The following is a 16,064-nucleotide window of genomic DNA, read 5'->3' as shown; positions in this document are numbered from 1 at the left end:
AATTCACTGATTATGTCAAATTGACCAATGCAACCATTCAGTAACAAATCCTGAATCAGATGTAATCAACTGTGTGTGACCAAGCTGGCGACCTGTACAGCTTCTAGGCGGACTATTTCTTTTATTTGTTAAATGGATGCATTTTTTAAATAAAAATACTGATTTCTTCAAATCTAAATGTTTCAATCCATAAAAAACTGACACCAAACACAGGTGTTAAGCAGAGTTAAGCAGATTTGACAGGTTTATGATGGGTGCAGCCGCTGTACTCAGCTCTGCTGCTCAACCTACAAATGCATTTCCTCACAAATGTGGCTCCATTTCTGGGACATGCTAATGTGAATCTTCATCAGTGCCCATAAAGTCTCTGCATAAATTAAGAACCTGCATTACTTTGTCACTGTTATGGCATTTGAGTGCAAATTATGCAAGAAGTTAGGGTTTGTGGGAACAATTACAAAACATGTAGTTCCCTATAAGCTAATGAGAAACACAAATGGTCAGTAACACAATTAATGGTGGTGAGTCAAACCACTAGCCTGCATTCAACGTCAAGGTTTTTATGCACTGATTCAGAAAATGTATGATTTTTGATCCATTTTCAATATGACAATCAGAGACTTTATACAAAACCCCTATTGAAATACATATTAACCACTGCTTTAGGCAAAAAACATCTGATAAATACAAGAAATACAAAAATCAAGCCACAAATTAGATGCAGTTCAAACAATTCAGACATTAAATGGAGCATCACTGCCAGAATAAACTGAGCATTGTTAGCTGCAGCTGCTTAGATTCAGGATGTTTCCGTGGAGACCCCAACAAAAACATTTTCAAGATTCAAATCTGTGAACATGAATGAACGACACACTCACTTCAACACACTCCTCGCACCAACGAGGCTCCCCACCTGCTGAGCTCCACAGTCAAGGCACTCTGCAAGGCTTCTGCTTTCTATTTTCACACACACAAAAACACCCAACCAACCACACACACACACACACACACACACACACACACACACACACACACACACACACACACACACACACACACACACACACACACACACACACTTCTATTTCTGTGAAAATCCTCGTTACCAGAACTCATTCCTTAACCATGACAACTAAAGCCAAACTACAGAAACCCAGAGGCAGCTGATGTTATCCAGGTCAAATGAGGTAAAGAGGCTCTACATATTCTGGAAATACATAGTAAGATTTCATAACAACTTTTTATAATAGTACTTTGCAAAAGTTAAAACAATTCTGCAAAAGAAGAAAAATATAATGTATTTATAAATATATGTCAATGTTTTGTCTTCCTAAATAGATATTTTACAATTTAGTTCTCTGTGGAATCTTTCAACATAATCATCAGTCTACATAAAAAAAATAAAAAAAATATGTAGTGTAGACTGATTATTTTCTTTTCATGACATTGGCATCAAAGTTGTTGAAAAAATTTGAATTAAAATAATTTAAATGAAGCACATTTTATTTTTGGTAAGTTTTTCTTTTAAAATTTTCACTTTTGTCTTATCACTCTTAATATTGTTACTGTACCAATTTATGACAGTGTTAATTACAATTTTAATGCAATTTGTTAAGGGGAAAATAGTATAAGTCATAGTTAGCGACTTAATATAGTTAGGATGAATGGGAACTGTTAACATTATCCCAGTGGTAAAAGACGATAGAGAAGCTGAAACCAAACCATCCCTGAATAAGATTCCCAAGACAACAAATGATTCAGGTCGTGAAATGCTATAAAATGGTTAAATGAGAGCAAGTCTGACTGGAGAACATAGTTGCACCCTGTGGGACATTGCTAATAGGAGGGAGAAATCAGTTGGAGTCAGGCCCCTGAAGAGTGGAAAGGGTTGAACTTAGGACCCCCATTACACTCTGTTTATTACAAAGTACAAATAGAGTTGTTTCTACTTTAACACGAGAAATGAACAGGTAGAAATTATGTTTAAGAAGAACAGTTTCATTTTTAGACGATTCTCCGTCACATATGTTGAAAAAAGGAGCATTTTTTTCTTGATGCAGATCGAAAGCATTTATTTTAAGTATTTTTAACTCTTTGAATAAAAAAGATCCCGATCATTTTACAGTATGTGCTGGAGCTGCTATGAATGAGGTGAGTTCACTGCAGAAAGACAATGTGACATTTAAAACATTTGAAACAACACGATAAATTATTATGACATAAACACTCTGTAAAACACTGAAGAAAATTTAAAACTTGTGGCTCATAAGAGGGAAAGTTTTGACCTTTGCAGTTTTAATTTCAGCCAATGTTTTGAAACAGGTGCAGTCCCCGAGTTCAGTCAGACAGCACAGCTGAACACTTTACCACCTATTGAGGATTCAACCTCAAATATAAAATTATTCTCAGTAAGCTTTGAGATTTCCACTCTCAGACCAGAGGATGAAGGAGCAATAGTGAACTAGGTGGTCCAGCTTTTCTGCCAGGTGTTTAATCAGCTTCCTGCAGCTTCAATGCTCATTTTGGAGCTTCCTGTTCGAGTTTAATTATTCCCCCCAGTTCAGTCACATTCCCTGCTGAGGGACAGCATCACAATTAACCAGACCACACACAGACACAACTCTAAACGCTTGTACTTCAGTTTTATTGTTCTGAGAAAATCAACACCAAGTAAAAAATAAATTACTTCCTTGATTTTTTTTTTAGTTTTAAACATCCTGATCAGACGCTGCAGTAACACCAAAGGCTTCAGAAAAGAAACAAACGGAGGAAGCATTTACCAAATTGAAAATGTGATTGGGCATAATTTAATCACACCAACAAGAAAAATGGGAGTGAAAAAAAAGGTGCAGCATGAAAACTAAGATAATAAACCAATCATGCATATGGAATTAGTGTGCTTAATTTATTTGTACTCATTTTCTAAAGCTGACCTAAAATGAAAAAAAAATATAAAAGGATGTAGAATATTTTCTCTGGAACAGATGGCTAACAGATTACAAATATGAACAGGAAATGTTGAAGAAAAATTAAACTGGTAAAATTAAAAGGTAAGAGGTGAGAAACAGCAATCTGTTTTTTGCCCATATTATCTATGGATTTATAAAGTTTTAGTTTAATCAACCTTCTCAAACATACAGATATTAGCTTAATATTATATCAATAAGCATTCATAAAGCCATCATGATATGTAGGATAGGTTTATCTGTGGCTTTATCAGGTCAGAAATGAATGCATCACATGTTAAAATGAAATAAAAACATGCAAAACTCCACAAATACCAGTTGTGAAGATGAAAAAAATCCCTGGCTGCAAATTGTACGTGCCTTCAAAACAGAGGGGTGGGGTATTAATCACACAGCTCAATGCAAAAAATTACCAAAGTAAAGGATTACTGGAAATGTTGCACTGTAAAACCATTTTACACGTTCACTGATTAAATAAACAAATGAAAGGCTCAAGTAAATCTTTCCCTGGCAAACAGGCATCAAAAGAGACCGTCAAAGAAAAGATACTTTACTTTACCATCAAAGTACTAGAAAAAACACTAGGAGGCACTTAAACAACCAGGTGGAAAACAGAAAGACCTGAAAACAAATCAATAAATTGAATACTGACAGTTTTTGGGTACTATGAACCAAAGTTCAGTACCTTTCTGAGCACTTTGCTTGACCTAAACAAAATGAATAAAACTAAATAAATCTGTTCTGTTGAAGTTAATTCAATAGCATAGATGAGTTAAGTTTCCCCAACCTAATTTCCCCTCCCGTTCCATCTCCAATGTCCATAAGAAACCCCCTACATCAGGCACTTGTTGATTAGTTCATAATGGCTCCAAGCCTTCCAATCACAAAGAGCAAGCGTCCCTCTGTCCTCCAGCTTCCTCCTCTCAGTTAGTTAGTTTAGGAGGATTCTTCACTCCTCTCTTTATTCTCCTCTTTGTCCCGGCTTGCTCCTCTTCCGCCTTTGAGCTCCGTTTGCTGCGGTACACACCGGGGGACCTCAGCTCGACATCGTCCTGCGCCAGCGCGGGGTCATCAGGCGAGACGGGTTGAGGAGCTGGGTAGTTGGGCTGGTAGTAGCGGTATGGGTCGTCCTCTTCTGCCTCACCATAGTTTTGGAAGACGCTGGACGGAAGTTGGACTGGAGGGATACTGCGGATGTCAGTGATCTCTTCACCTTCTGCGTGGCCAGTCACCCAGGAATTGATCCCACCAGTGCCACCAAGTTGAGCAAGCAGTCAGTGAATGCCCCAAAGAAAGACGGTCGATTCCCATCACCAAGGAAAAGAGTGTTGGAGGGCAATTTGTTGGGATTTATTTGGGTTAACATAAGGATGGGTAGAGATAAAAAGGAAGGAGTAAAAGAAAGAGGAACAAGAGTTAGCAAGAGTTACCAAGCCATGAGTAACGAGGTTATGGAGTCATAGGACTATGAGCAAGTTAGGAGAAATTCTGGATAAACTGTGTCAAGATTAAAGTTAGAGTAACATTTGAATTTATTTAAAAAAAAAACATATCTCATAAGCAAATATTAGATTTGTTATCCATTAGCTTACATTCAGACTGTCACAACGCCACAAAATTAATCTATCTCTCAAGACTTTCTGTTACTTGAAGTTAAAACGTGCGTTATATATATTAGGTTCTGTCTTGCTTAGTCACTTTACAGAGGTGATCTGTGTTACTGGAGTTTGTACAAAGTCAGTAAAGGTTCTGGATTAAAAAAGAGGAACTGGATGATCGTAATCTAGAAGAAAAAGTCAGAGAAGGATGACGGTCAAGGTATGTTTCATGATTCCATCCCACCTCAACACTCTTAAGCCTTATAGATATTTGATATTGTGTTCTCATTTTACATGAAAAAGAATCCCACAAACTTATAAATAATATGTTCAACTTGTGAATATTGTGGTGTTCCTATGAGCTAAACTGACATGTTTGATATGTGTATTTCACTCACCCATCATTGTTCAATAAATATTTAAAGAAAAGTTTTTTTCTCATTCTAATCTAAATATTGAAAATATGACATGTGAATGTGCACATGTAGAGAGAACAGGTAAAATAGTTTTTTTTTTCCCCTTGAGACCTTTGTTTTGGCCATAAACCCCAGAGTTTTCCACATACCACCATGGTAGAAGTTGTAATCAGCGAATGGACTGACAAAAACTTTATCACCTTCTTCAGTTTGAAGCCTCTGCAGCTGTTAAAGTTCTAACTGGTGGTTGATGCTTTGCAGAAGCAAGTCAGTAGTCACCATATTGTTTTTCTGGTGAAGCTTGACAATGAAGTGACAAGAGGGTGTTGGACAAACAAACACAAAAGCAGAAGAAAGGGTAAAACATGCAGGATCTGCCACAAGCTTTACAGTACAGTACCGTTCAGATTGCTGTGTGAGATTTAACCTCAACACACATTAAAGATCAGCACAACCATGCATTAACTGGCACAAGATGACTCTTGCAAAGGGTTTTGAACAATAAAATGTTGGAGATTTTTACAATTAGTATAAACTATAATCAACAATCTCTTGTACAAACATTGTAGAGATGTTCTATTTTGTCTGACTTATGGTTTAATTTTGAAATAAAAAACCCTCCAAAAGAGCAGCTTTAATGCAGGACGTACTCAGTAAAGCAACAAAGCAACAACTCGGGTGAAACAAGATAAAATATAGAATTTATTTGTGATTTGGTTACGCTTGTGTGGAGAAAACCATGCAATTTAAAACAGATGCTGCAGGCTAGGAATTAAAAACAAGACTAAATGGGTTGGTCCCCCATTTGTTTTTATATCAATATTTTTATGAACTATAATCTTGTATAACGTTTGCTTTCTCTCTCTGTATTTTTTTACAATTAATTACAACCTTAATGGTTTTCTTAAGAAGAATATGGTGAAAGCTATTAGCTTAGGAGCATATGTATATTTAAGGTAATAAAACAAGTGAGTTTTTATTTGTGTAACTTCCTCTTTTGGGACAAGTAAGCCAAAAACAATTTAGAGCAAAGCAAATAAGTTTGAATTCATTTCACTTCTTCCTTGTCACTTTTAGAATTTAACTTTTAGAAACAATTGCTTTGTTAAAATTTAGATTTAATTATCTTTTCAACAATGAACTAACTGCTCATGGTCCAGTTTAGTGTTCTAACTGAACTCAGAGCAAATTAAGAGGAATAAACTGTCAGTATGCTCATTTTTCCACAGAGGTGGATTTACACACGGCTCCTTGTTGTTTGGATGTTTCACTTTGTGTTTCATCAAAAAACAAGACCAATGCAGATAAAACAATGCAGCATAAACAATCAAACACACACATGTGGTGGTAAAGCAGAATCCTTTACCACAGCTGAGCATTTAAAGGTGTTTTATGTTTCACTTTTAAATACAGACATTGGGAAGGAGGACTTTGATAACATGCAAACTGTTTAACTCAGTAGAAGCTTTTCAAGATGAAAAGCGGCTTACTGAATTAAATGTTCCACCTGAAAACCCTCCATAGAAAAGATTAACACGGCGACTGAAACAGTTTCAAGCTCAATTCTTTGTTTTAAGACATTAAAGTTGCCTGATGACGCAGCATGCATCATGATTGTTACTTTAAAGTATACGTACCTCCAACATTGTAGCCCAAACAAGAGTTCTGGTCACAGTATCCCGGCGGTCCTGGAGGGCCGACTGGACCGGGAACTCCGGGCCGACCAGAAGTTCCAGGATTTCCAGGGCGACCTGTTGGACCCTGGCTGCCAGGTCTGCCCTGTCCTTGGGGACCTACGGAGTGGAAAGGTTAGAGTTCAACTATTCACACTATGTTTATATAAATTGTGAAAGATGAAGCAGAGATCCTGTGTGGATTTGTGGCTTATTGTGATGATTTACCAGGAGGTCCTGGGGGTCCTCTGGGGCCCTGGACACCAACACCTGCAGACCCTTTATCCCCCTTTTCTCCTGGTTGACCTGGAAACAGAAATGAACACATTTTGTTAGACTAAAGAAAGTACTAATTGTTATTCTTTTACTTTTTAAAACAAATCCTTATGCATAATGCTAACTTTCACAAATATTTTAAACTTCTTACTGCCAGAAATTTTTCAGTGATATAAAAATGTGTTTTAATGTTAAAAAGAGTTAAAATTATGTAGTAGTTTATTCATTTAAACACAGTAAGTACAAAATATATAAACCTTTAACATTTAGCATGTTTAGTTTGACATAACTCCAACCACTAGATTGCCGTAACGTTTTTCTATGTTACATGCATCAGCAAGTGTGTGTTATACACACACCTCATTTGTGTGGATGTTTGAGACTATCATGTGATAATATTCAAGAGGGGCATGGATAATATATTTATTTACATAACAAATACACAACTTTTGAATTTCAGTATCTGAAAAATCTCAGAAGTCCTCTGCAACTTTAACTGCTTCACCTCGTTCTCCAGGATTTCCATTTTGACCATTTTGGCCAGGGAAGCCTGGCCTTCCTGGTGGTCCCTGTTCTCCCTGGGGCCCCGGGGGACCTTCACGACCAGGTTCTCCTGGAGGTCCAGGCACTGTGCGGATGGACACTGGTGGACTGGGCGCTTGGTTCAAGATAGTGTTGTAACGTGACATGTGACCTGGAAAAGGGACAAAAAAGGGAGAAAGTCAAGTGGCATTATGATATTTGTTGAATGGGAGCAACACAAAATGGACAACAAAAGCAAATCAGTGGATTAAAGGGAAGAGTTAAACCTTTGATTGTTCAATTACAAATATTCTTCAGATAATTCAGACAGGAATAAAAGTGTGAACAACAGATTTTGGGAGTTGTTTTGTGTTCTTACACCAAACAGACCCTCATGCTTGTGAGTCTATGAATATGATCAATGCCCCCAAAAATTCAGGTCTTATTTTAAGGCCCATTTCTCCATGTCATCCTCTTTTACTAACTTACTTTGGATCAGCTGCTCACAGACTTGTCTGGCAATGGCCTGAACTGATGCTGTTGACTGAAGGTCACCCTGTACACAAAGTAAAGATTATTTAATGTAGTTTGAGATTTCCAGCTTCTCATCCATGCTGTAAACTTGGTTAATGTATGCTATCTTCCTCTGTCATTCATTTATGTATCTCAGCGACTTGATGTTTTGAGAAATGACTTTACCTGAACATTTGAATGAAATTTTACAGCTGATGTAATATCGATGATACTGTTATTCACTTAAAATACTATAGGAAAAAGACACCTACCCGTTCACCTTTCTCTCCCTTTGTTCCTGGCGGACCCTGTAATAAAACAGATAAAATATAACATTAATAACAAAATTAAACACAACTTTGAGGTTTCACTGTTTTCAATGAAAGCTGTGAAAGTCTTCAGAAAAACAAAGTTGATTGGAAAATACAGAAAATCACCTTTTCCATGGCATTTCTATTCAAATATTTCTACATCTACACATCATATCCATGAAAAGGTTAACAATTAGCTGCGAATAAAAAGCTAATTTTTTGATCAAATGTCATGACAGCTCACAGACGTCAGACTGCACAAGGCTCCAACCCCTTTTAGTCAATAGGGGAACATTCAGACTCTTTTCTTCAGCTCAGTTCACATATTTTCTATAAGCTTTAGGAACTGAGAAAGCCATGGGAGAAGGTTGATTTAGTGGCTAGTGAACCATGTCTTGTTATTTGGCCATGTGCTTTGAGTTTTTTGTGGTGCCAAAAGAAGAATATTCACATATTCTCTGATTGAGTGACAGCAGACCCTCCTGAAGTTTTCGTTGTTGAAAGTCTTCATCTCAAAGTCACACAGTTCCAGTGGCAGCATTTGTTCACACTGGCCTTACTTAAATTGTGTGTTCTTTTGTCTTTCCTGTTTTGTATACTGGTTAAGACAAATAAGCCTCTTTGTTATCTAATATTTATACCCATGACTTGTGGGTATGAATATTCATGACTTGTCAGGGAGTATCAATGCTTTATCACTACTTTATTGATACTCCCTGAAAATGAGAAATATACATACAGTAGCACTGCAGATTTACATTTGACCAGCAAATACATGTATTAAATTTAAAAGTTGGATTTTACTCTATTTTTTCAATGTGAGATTATATTGCAGTAAAAATATTTATTTATTGTGATATTTTACTTCAGCAGAGTCTAATATTTACCTTAACTTTATGTATAATATGTAAACAAGGTAAAGAAAATATGTAGAAATGTATTCCAGACAAAACAACATTTACAGAAAATCAAAAGGACAAAATAAAAAACAATATAAGTAAGAAAATTGCATAGATTTATTGTTTTAGAAACTGTGTCAATCCCCAACACTCACTGCGCTGTATTTTCCTCCACTAAGTCCTCATTAAGAGCAATAACTTAACAGTGGTGCTGTAATTAGCTGATGAGTGCTCTCTGCAGTCCGCCCACGCAGCGATGATTACATGCTTGACAACATTTTATCAAAGCGATGCAAACTCATTTATCAGCAGCTTTTATCACCTCCCACAGAGTCTTGTTTCTTCTTTGGCGCTGTTATGAAAATGTGGTTTCCTTTCACTCAAACACAAATAAATGCCAAAGCAGAGAAAACAAACCAAAACAAAATGCCAGAAAAAGATTTGTTTAAATCGCCTTAGAGTTTTTCTTCTTTGCTTCGGTTTGAATTTTGCAGATTGAAATTTTAATTGGTTGTATCAGGGTTGAGTCTTTACAATGACCATTGAAATGCATTAGAAATTCATTAATGGGTGATCTAGATTGAGAAGTGACTTAAAGAGTTCATGCTACAAAAAGAGTTGGTGAAAGCTCTTGACAGAGAAGTTGTCAGTGCCGCTATTTAAGCATAACACAATGGGTCAAACTGTTGAAGTTCTTTTCACAAAATAGTCTGAACTCAGATGTCTCCTTTTGTGTTAGTTTGAATACTCTTCACTGTGCCTTTCATTTGGGTGTCTGCATATCAAATACGGTCACAGACAGACTGGACAGGGAGCCATTAATCCCCCGTTAGCCACCTTACCAGCTCCCAGCCTGTCTGACACACTCTGCTAAGCCTGACTGACGCTACGTCCTGCTGCCTCTGGGATATTTGCACAGTACAAGATTTTTCACACATAAAAGAATATGTTCTCTTTAACAAATGCAAACCAAGAAAAAACAGGTCGGTATGATTTCCAGACTCACCGGTGGTCCCAGGGTTCCTTGTTTTCCTTGGGCTCCGGTATTTCCAGGAGATCCAGGAGATCCTGGAGTCCCCTGAGGACATGAAAGGAAGGAATCAATGCTTTTACAAGAGCAATTTCTCTTAAATGGTAAATGGACTGAACTCATATAGCGCTTTTCCAGTCATTTTGACCACTCAAAGCGCTTTACACTGGAGTCACATTCACCCATTCACACACACATTCATACACAGACCGGTAGGCAATTTAGGGTTAAGTGCCTTGCCCAGAGGCACATCGACATATGGCAGGAGGAAGCTTGAATCAAACCTACAACCTTCCGATTGCAAGACGACAACTCTGCCACACAGCCACAGCCGTATTATCTGCATATTATCAAGTTTTCTTTCTACCTAAAGAGTGTTGATCCAATTTAGTCACACAGCCAGTAGCTGCTACCAATAAAATATCTCGTAATATATCCTTCAATTTCTTTTGTAAATTTTGTATAAAGAAATAATTTGAAACTATTTCAAAAAATACATTCTCAGACCAAACTGCTTTGGAAACAGAAAAAGAAATTCAGTGGTTGTCATTTTGTATTTGAAGCAACAAATGCTCAAATAATCACATTCTGAATATATCCAATTTTAAATGAGCTTAAATACAAATGAGTTAACAGCATTTAAAAATAAGCAATTTTATTATGTCTTTACTTGGAGGCACAGAAGCAAATTAGCTCCAGAAATAGTTTTAATATAAATCAACAAGTATTTTAATACTGGGGGAACTTTATGCCGGTCTCACCATAGTTCCCGGGGGTCCCTGTCTGCCCTGTGGGCCGTCTTTGCCTGGAAGTCCCTGTAGAGGTGAAAGTAAATCATAAAGCCTGGGGTAGACTTTGACTGGGTAAGGTCAGCTATAATCATTTTTTCATGGAGTCTTCAAAATATTTTAAAGAATTCAAGTTGTTGTTTCGCTACTGAAAGATTGTAATATAAAGACATTCGGACTGACCCTGGGTCCTGGAGGTCCTTCTCTTCCCACAGGGCCGGGTCTTCCAGGTATACCCTGAGAAAAAATGTGAAGTAAGTTCTTTAAATCACTACCATATCAATATTTACTAAAATCTCTCAGATCAATTATTTGTTTTATGAACAAATAATCTGGCCTTACTGCAAAACAACTTCAATTTAAAAAGTGAAAAGTAGAATAACCCCACAGTAAACACTGGATATTGAGTGAACAGTTGTTACCTGTTGTCCTTGTTGGCCAGCTTCACCTTTCTGCCCCCTCTCTCCTGCAGAACCCTGCAGACAACAGGTCCAGGTACTGAAAATGAATGTGGTCTAACAGAAACTCTAACATGTAAATCAGAAAGCCAGAAGTTCTTACAGCGGGTCCAATGATGGAGCGGCCACTTGGTCCCTGAGGTCCAGGTGGTCCTTGAGGTCCGGGTACACCTGTGTCTCCAACAGGACCTGCGGGCCCCTGATAGAAGAAGAACGAAAAACTATTCAGATCCAGTTGGCAGATACTGAGTTAAATTTACTTCAGCAGATCCGCAATTTAACATTCTTATAAATATCCTTATAAATACTGCTGCCAGAGTCCTGACCAACACCAAAACACTGGCTCAGTAATCCTTTAGAGAGTTCAATAGTGGTCTGTCATGGGTTTACTTAACAACCATATTAAGGTTTTAAAAATTGTTCATAATATGTTATGTTCAAACCTCTTTGTAACCACAAAGTCGACTCAGTCACAGTAATGGTGGTTTGTGTCATGCATTTCCTTCCTTAGATCACACTGTTCTATCTGATAAAGAAAAAACTCAAACCATGTCATGGTCTAGAAGTATGGTCACATTAAATTTAGCATTTCAGCTGAAATATTTAAAAAGAAAAGTTATAACTAAGTTAATCTCTATATTTATCACATTTATTTATGGTTAAATTAATTAATTTATGAATGTCCAGTTTAAATAAAAATAACCATTGGAAATTTCTGGATGTCCTTTTTGAATTCACAAGGTTGATCAAGCTGTTTCTGGCTGTTGCTTGAAGCTTATTTAGTCTAATTTCCTGTTCACATATTTGAGAAGGTGAAAGGAGGTCAAGGAGGAAATAATCACGGTGATCGTTGTACATCACATTAGCAGCAAACAAGTCCAAATCTTTGTTTTTGTATGACTCAGGGAAAGCAAATAAACCACTTACATCTGTCTCATCTTTTATTTTCAACACTTAGGTAAATCTTTAACTTAATGGCTGCTTTCCAATACTTCTAGCTATATAATTAGCTTGTTTTAATAAAATAAATTCTACTTTGCAACTCTAAAGAATCATTACTGCAAAATCCTAAAAACAATATATATTACAAATTAAAGAAGAGACAGTCCTGACAAGAAAAAATTGTGTCAAAACATAAATGAGTTATTACAGCTTTTATAAATTTAATTAAAAGTTCCTTTCAGTTTAATGAATTGCACTGTGACGCGCTAAACCACCGAGTGTCTTTATGTTTTCCTGTGATAACCATCTCTGTACTTCCTGTCAAAAGCCGAGTAACATACAAGAGCAGGAAACCTGGCACAAAACCTGACACACTAGCTTTGGTATCCTAATTTCGGGGGTTTTAAGAGAAAAAAAATTAAAATTGACTTTGAAACTCTGGTGTAAATATTTGAAATAATTAGATTGGGCTAAGTAAGAAGAGAAATTTGTACTGCTGAAACGACTTCTTAAGTCCTGTAGGAAGGTAAGGATACAATCCACTTCCATCCATCTTGAGATGTCTTGCAACATTTACGAAGACCCAGATCAGACCATGAAAGTGAAGTACAGCAAAGAAGTGAGAGGAAAAGGATGGAGGAAAATGGAGAAAGAGGAGAAAGTGGAAAAAGTGGTTGACATCTACGAGAGTCCCGAGACGTTGACCTGCCATCAAGCTAATCCCTCCAGGAAGGCCCGAGGTAGGTTTTAATGAATCATAAATATTTACTACATAATCAGCTTTCTAAATATTCCAGGTATAGTTTGATACTGTCGAAACCTGAGAAAGTATCAGAACATGACAAGATATTAAGAAGGTTGCATATTTATCTTCTTGGTGCCACTGAATATATTGTGCTTTGACATCTGAAAATGTGCTAAAATTTAATAGGAAAAGTAAAAACAAGCAGATCTTTAATTAGATATAATATGTATTACATTTGATTAACTTTTCATTAGTTTTGATGTTGCTTCATTACGCAATGACTGTTAACTCTTCAGCCGTTTCAGGATTCAGCCATTATAACTTTTAAAAATTTAGTCTTTTCATAAACCGACGTTTTGGCATCAATTTGTTGTTTCACAACCATTTAATAAAAGGAAAACATTTCTATTGTTTTTGTACCTCATTTAGAACATGTTGTATAAGTATTTAAATTGCCAACATAGATTTGAGACTATAAAGAAGTTTCCACCCAGCTGATGTCAAAGCTGGTTTTGAACAGTTTTTATCCTGTGTTCACACCTTTTAATACAAGTTTATATGTATTATAAGACAACAGTTGTTTTAGCTGTGAAAGGTAATATTTTGTAATTATAAAAAGACAAACTCCTCCATGATTTTGTAGGAGTTCAGACTCAAAAGCGTCCACCAACCATCCAGAGAAACTGCTACAAGGTTGCTACAGTAACTTTGGGTGTAGTTTGCCTCTTGTTGATGGTGGCGATAAGTTTTTTACTCTGTAAGTAAAACATCACCTTTATTTGGACAACATCTCTTTACCCACAAATATTCCTTCATTTTAACATTTATGCTTTTTCTTTATGTAGCTCCATTAATAAGTTTGAAATGTAAAGAACATTCCTCGTCTCAGAACCAGACACAAGAAAAACTGAACCAGAGAATGAAAGGTAGGACATTTATTAAAGTTAATTTTCACTTGTAGTAAAACAATGTTGCAAAAAATATGTATATATTTTTTAAAGAATGGCAGGAGCTTCGTGAGTCATATTTCTACTACGCTTCTACTGAGAAGAAAAACTGGACAGAGAGCAGGACAGACTGCCAGAGCAGAGGAGGAGATCTGGTGATTTTAAACACCAACCTGAAAAAGGTTTGTTTGTTATAAGACTATTATGAGTTTTTTCCCCCAGTTGAATCCAAGAAGACTAGTCACATTCTCAGAACTTGTGTAATAATACATGTTTTTTGGAACAAACTGTTGCAGTAATCCAGACAAAGAATAAAACAGTAGCAAGCATCCATCCCTTTTCCCCCCAATTGTAGGAACACATTGACTTTGGTGCCTTGAAGTGTCACAAAACAATTTTTATACAGAGATATGATCTAAAGTTCTCTGCAGTGAGAAAATGAAATAATGGCTGATGATGCTAAATGCAGCAGCTTGAAGATCTAGTCTGCCACCTGCTGCTCATAAACTGAATGGTGAAAGTAATGAAATGAAAGTAATGAAAGTAAAAGAAAAGTTCAGCCAGGCTATATACCAAAAAGGTATAATAAATAGAAAAAAATGTGTCACAATAAGAAAAAAATGTGAATTGCAAATTGAAAGTGTACATTGTCAAAAATCATTATTTGCTTTTTAAAATTCTATAGGAGATAATTAGAAGAATGAAGATACATGGAGATTCCTGGATCGGTCTTCAAGTTCCAGATGGGTGGAAAATGAAATGGAAATGGGTAGATGGATCAGACTTGGTATTTAGGTGAGAAGGTTCACTTTGTACCAAAGATATGGTTAACTGAGAAGTCCAGACAGAAATAAAACAAAAATTATGTTATGTTACTGAAAATATCAACACATTTTCACTCAGATTGTATTAACTCCAACAAGCTTGGAATAGAGTCTCATATGTGATGAATGAAATGTCAAATGAATTGATCTGAATTTTGAGCATAATTTCTTTTTACATTTTCAACTGGTTTTCTTTTCAATATCAGGAGGTTGATTACAGATTATTAGGTTGATCAATAGAATGCTACAATAGTGAAATGACATATGAATATAACCATTTGTAATTTGATTGTTCTTAATGTATTCTGTACAGGACTTTAATTATATGTGGTCTGGATTGCTGTGAGCCTTTAAATGCTCATATTTTCAGCTGAAGCTGTTTTTCATAATTACAACCCATTTTAGCTAGAAACATCATAAATAAAGTAAAATAGATTAAATAATTTCTGCTTCTGTCTTGATCTAACTGGATGTGTTCATTTTTGCAGTTCCTGGAAGACAGGCATAAATAACCGACCAAACTTAGGGTTCAAAGCATTTACTGATCAACAAGGACTTTGGATGGTCGCCAAAACTGGATTAAAATACTGGATCTGTGAGAAAAGAAATATCCGGTATCTTGGTGATCTTAAACCTGGAAAGAACGTTACTAACACTTAAGTACTATATATAAAGAAAAGTTACAATTCTACTTAAGACAAGCTTTTTAAGACAAGATAAAAACAGACTGGATGAAGAATATAAACCACTTAAATACAATTGCCAGTCTGCACTGGAACAGCTGGCTAAACGCTGCAGGTTAAGCCTTGGAAGCTCATTTATCTGCTGCACTGACGCTACAGGCAGCAACACATTATATTATATTATATTATGGGTATATATTACATGTCACTAACGCATTGCCACATGGTGAATTCTGGAGTCAGAGCAAAGCAGAGACTTTTCATAAAGTATTGAGATTGGAAGCATTTTGTACTGCTCAAATATGCAAAAATTATTTAACTTAAGCTTAAAGTAAAAGTTTTATTTCTGTGCCTTAATCTGCATTTTGAAAATATGTTAGTTATTATCAGTGTTTTTTTTTTAAATAAATAGAATTAGAGCATTATTTTGTGTTTTATTTAAATATTAATAATGACAAATAAATAAATATGAC

The 16,064-nt window shown here is 36.1% G+C and overlaps 2 protein-coding genes across 7 annotated transcripts in view; one reads left to right on the top strand and one right to left on the bottom strand.

The window, feature by feature from the left end:
• Positions 1-2,625: 2,625 nt before the first annotated feature.
• LOC129375852 (collagen alpha-1(XIV) chain-like) overlaps positions 2,626-16,064 on the bottom strand; it is a 126,191-nt gene continuing 112,752 nt past the window's right edge. For 3 of the 6 annotated variants that reach the window (XM_055055200.1, XM_055055203.1, XM_055055206.1), the window contains 11 exons: positions 11,554-11,649; positions 11,415-11,468; positions 11,176-11,229; positions 10,966-11,019; positions 10,181-10,252; positions 8,237-8,272; positions 7,941-8,007; positions 7,435-7,623; positions 6,882-6,959; positions 6,618-6,773; positions 2,626-4,182 (listed from right to left, as the gene is read on the bottom strand). In XM_055055200.1, the coding sequence (XP_054911175.1) occupies positions 3,890-4,182; positions 6,618-6,773; positions 6,882-6,959; positions 7,435-7,623; positions 7,941-8,007; positions 8,237-8,272; positions 10,181-10,252; positions 10,966-11,019; positions 11,176-11,229; positions 11,415-11,468; positions 11,554-11,649 (1,149 nt within the window). In that variant the 3' untranslated portion in view covers positions 2,626-3,889. The other 3 variants (XM_055055201.1, XM_055055205.1, XM_055055204.1) reach the window with 3 other exon arrangements.
• Positions 12,970-15,971, top strand: LOC129375854 (early activation antigen CD69-like). Its single transcript, XM_055055208.1, has 6 exons — positions 12,970-13,132; positions 13,781-13,894; positions 13,983-14,063; positions 14,139-14,266; positions 14,770-14,879; positions 15,397-15,971. Exons 1-6 carry the CDS (start codon positions 12,988-12,990, stop codon positions 15,566-15,568), a joined length of 750 nt encoding a protein of 249 aa, XP_054911183.1. The 5' UTR covers positions 12,970-12,987; the 3' UTR covers positions 15,569-15,971.

The sequence above is a fragment of the Poeciliopsis prolifica genome, unplaced genomic scaffold (assembly GCF_027474105.1).
Source record: "Poeciliopsis prolifica strain line A6 unplaced genomic scaffold, Auburn_PproV2 SCAFFOLD041, whole genome shotgun sequence".
Lineage (NCBI taxonomy): Eukaryota > Metazoa > Chordata > Actinopteri > Cyprinodontiformes > Poeciliidae > Poeciliopsis > Poeciliopsis prolifica.
Note: the sequence above shows the minus strand (reverse complement) of the source record. Positions and strands in the feature narration are given on the sequence as shown.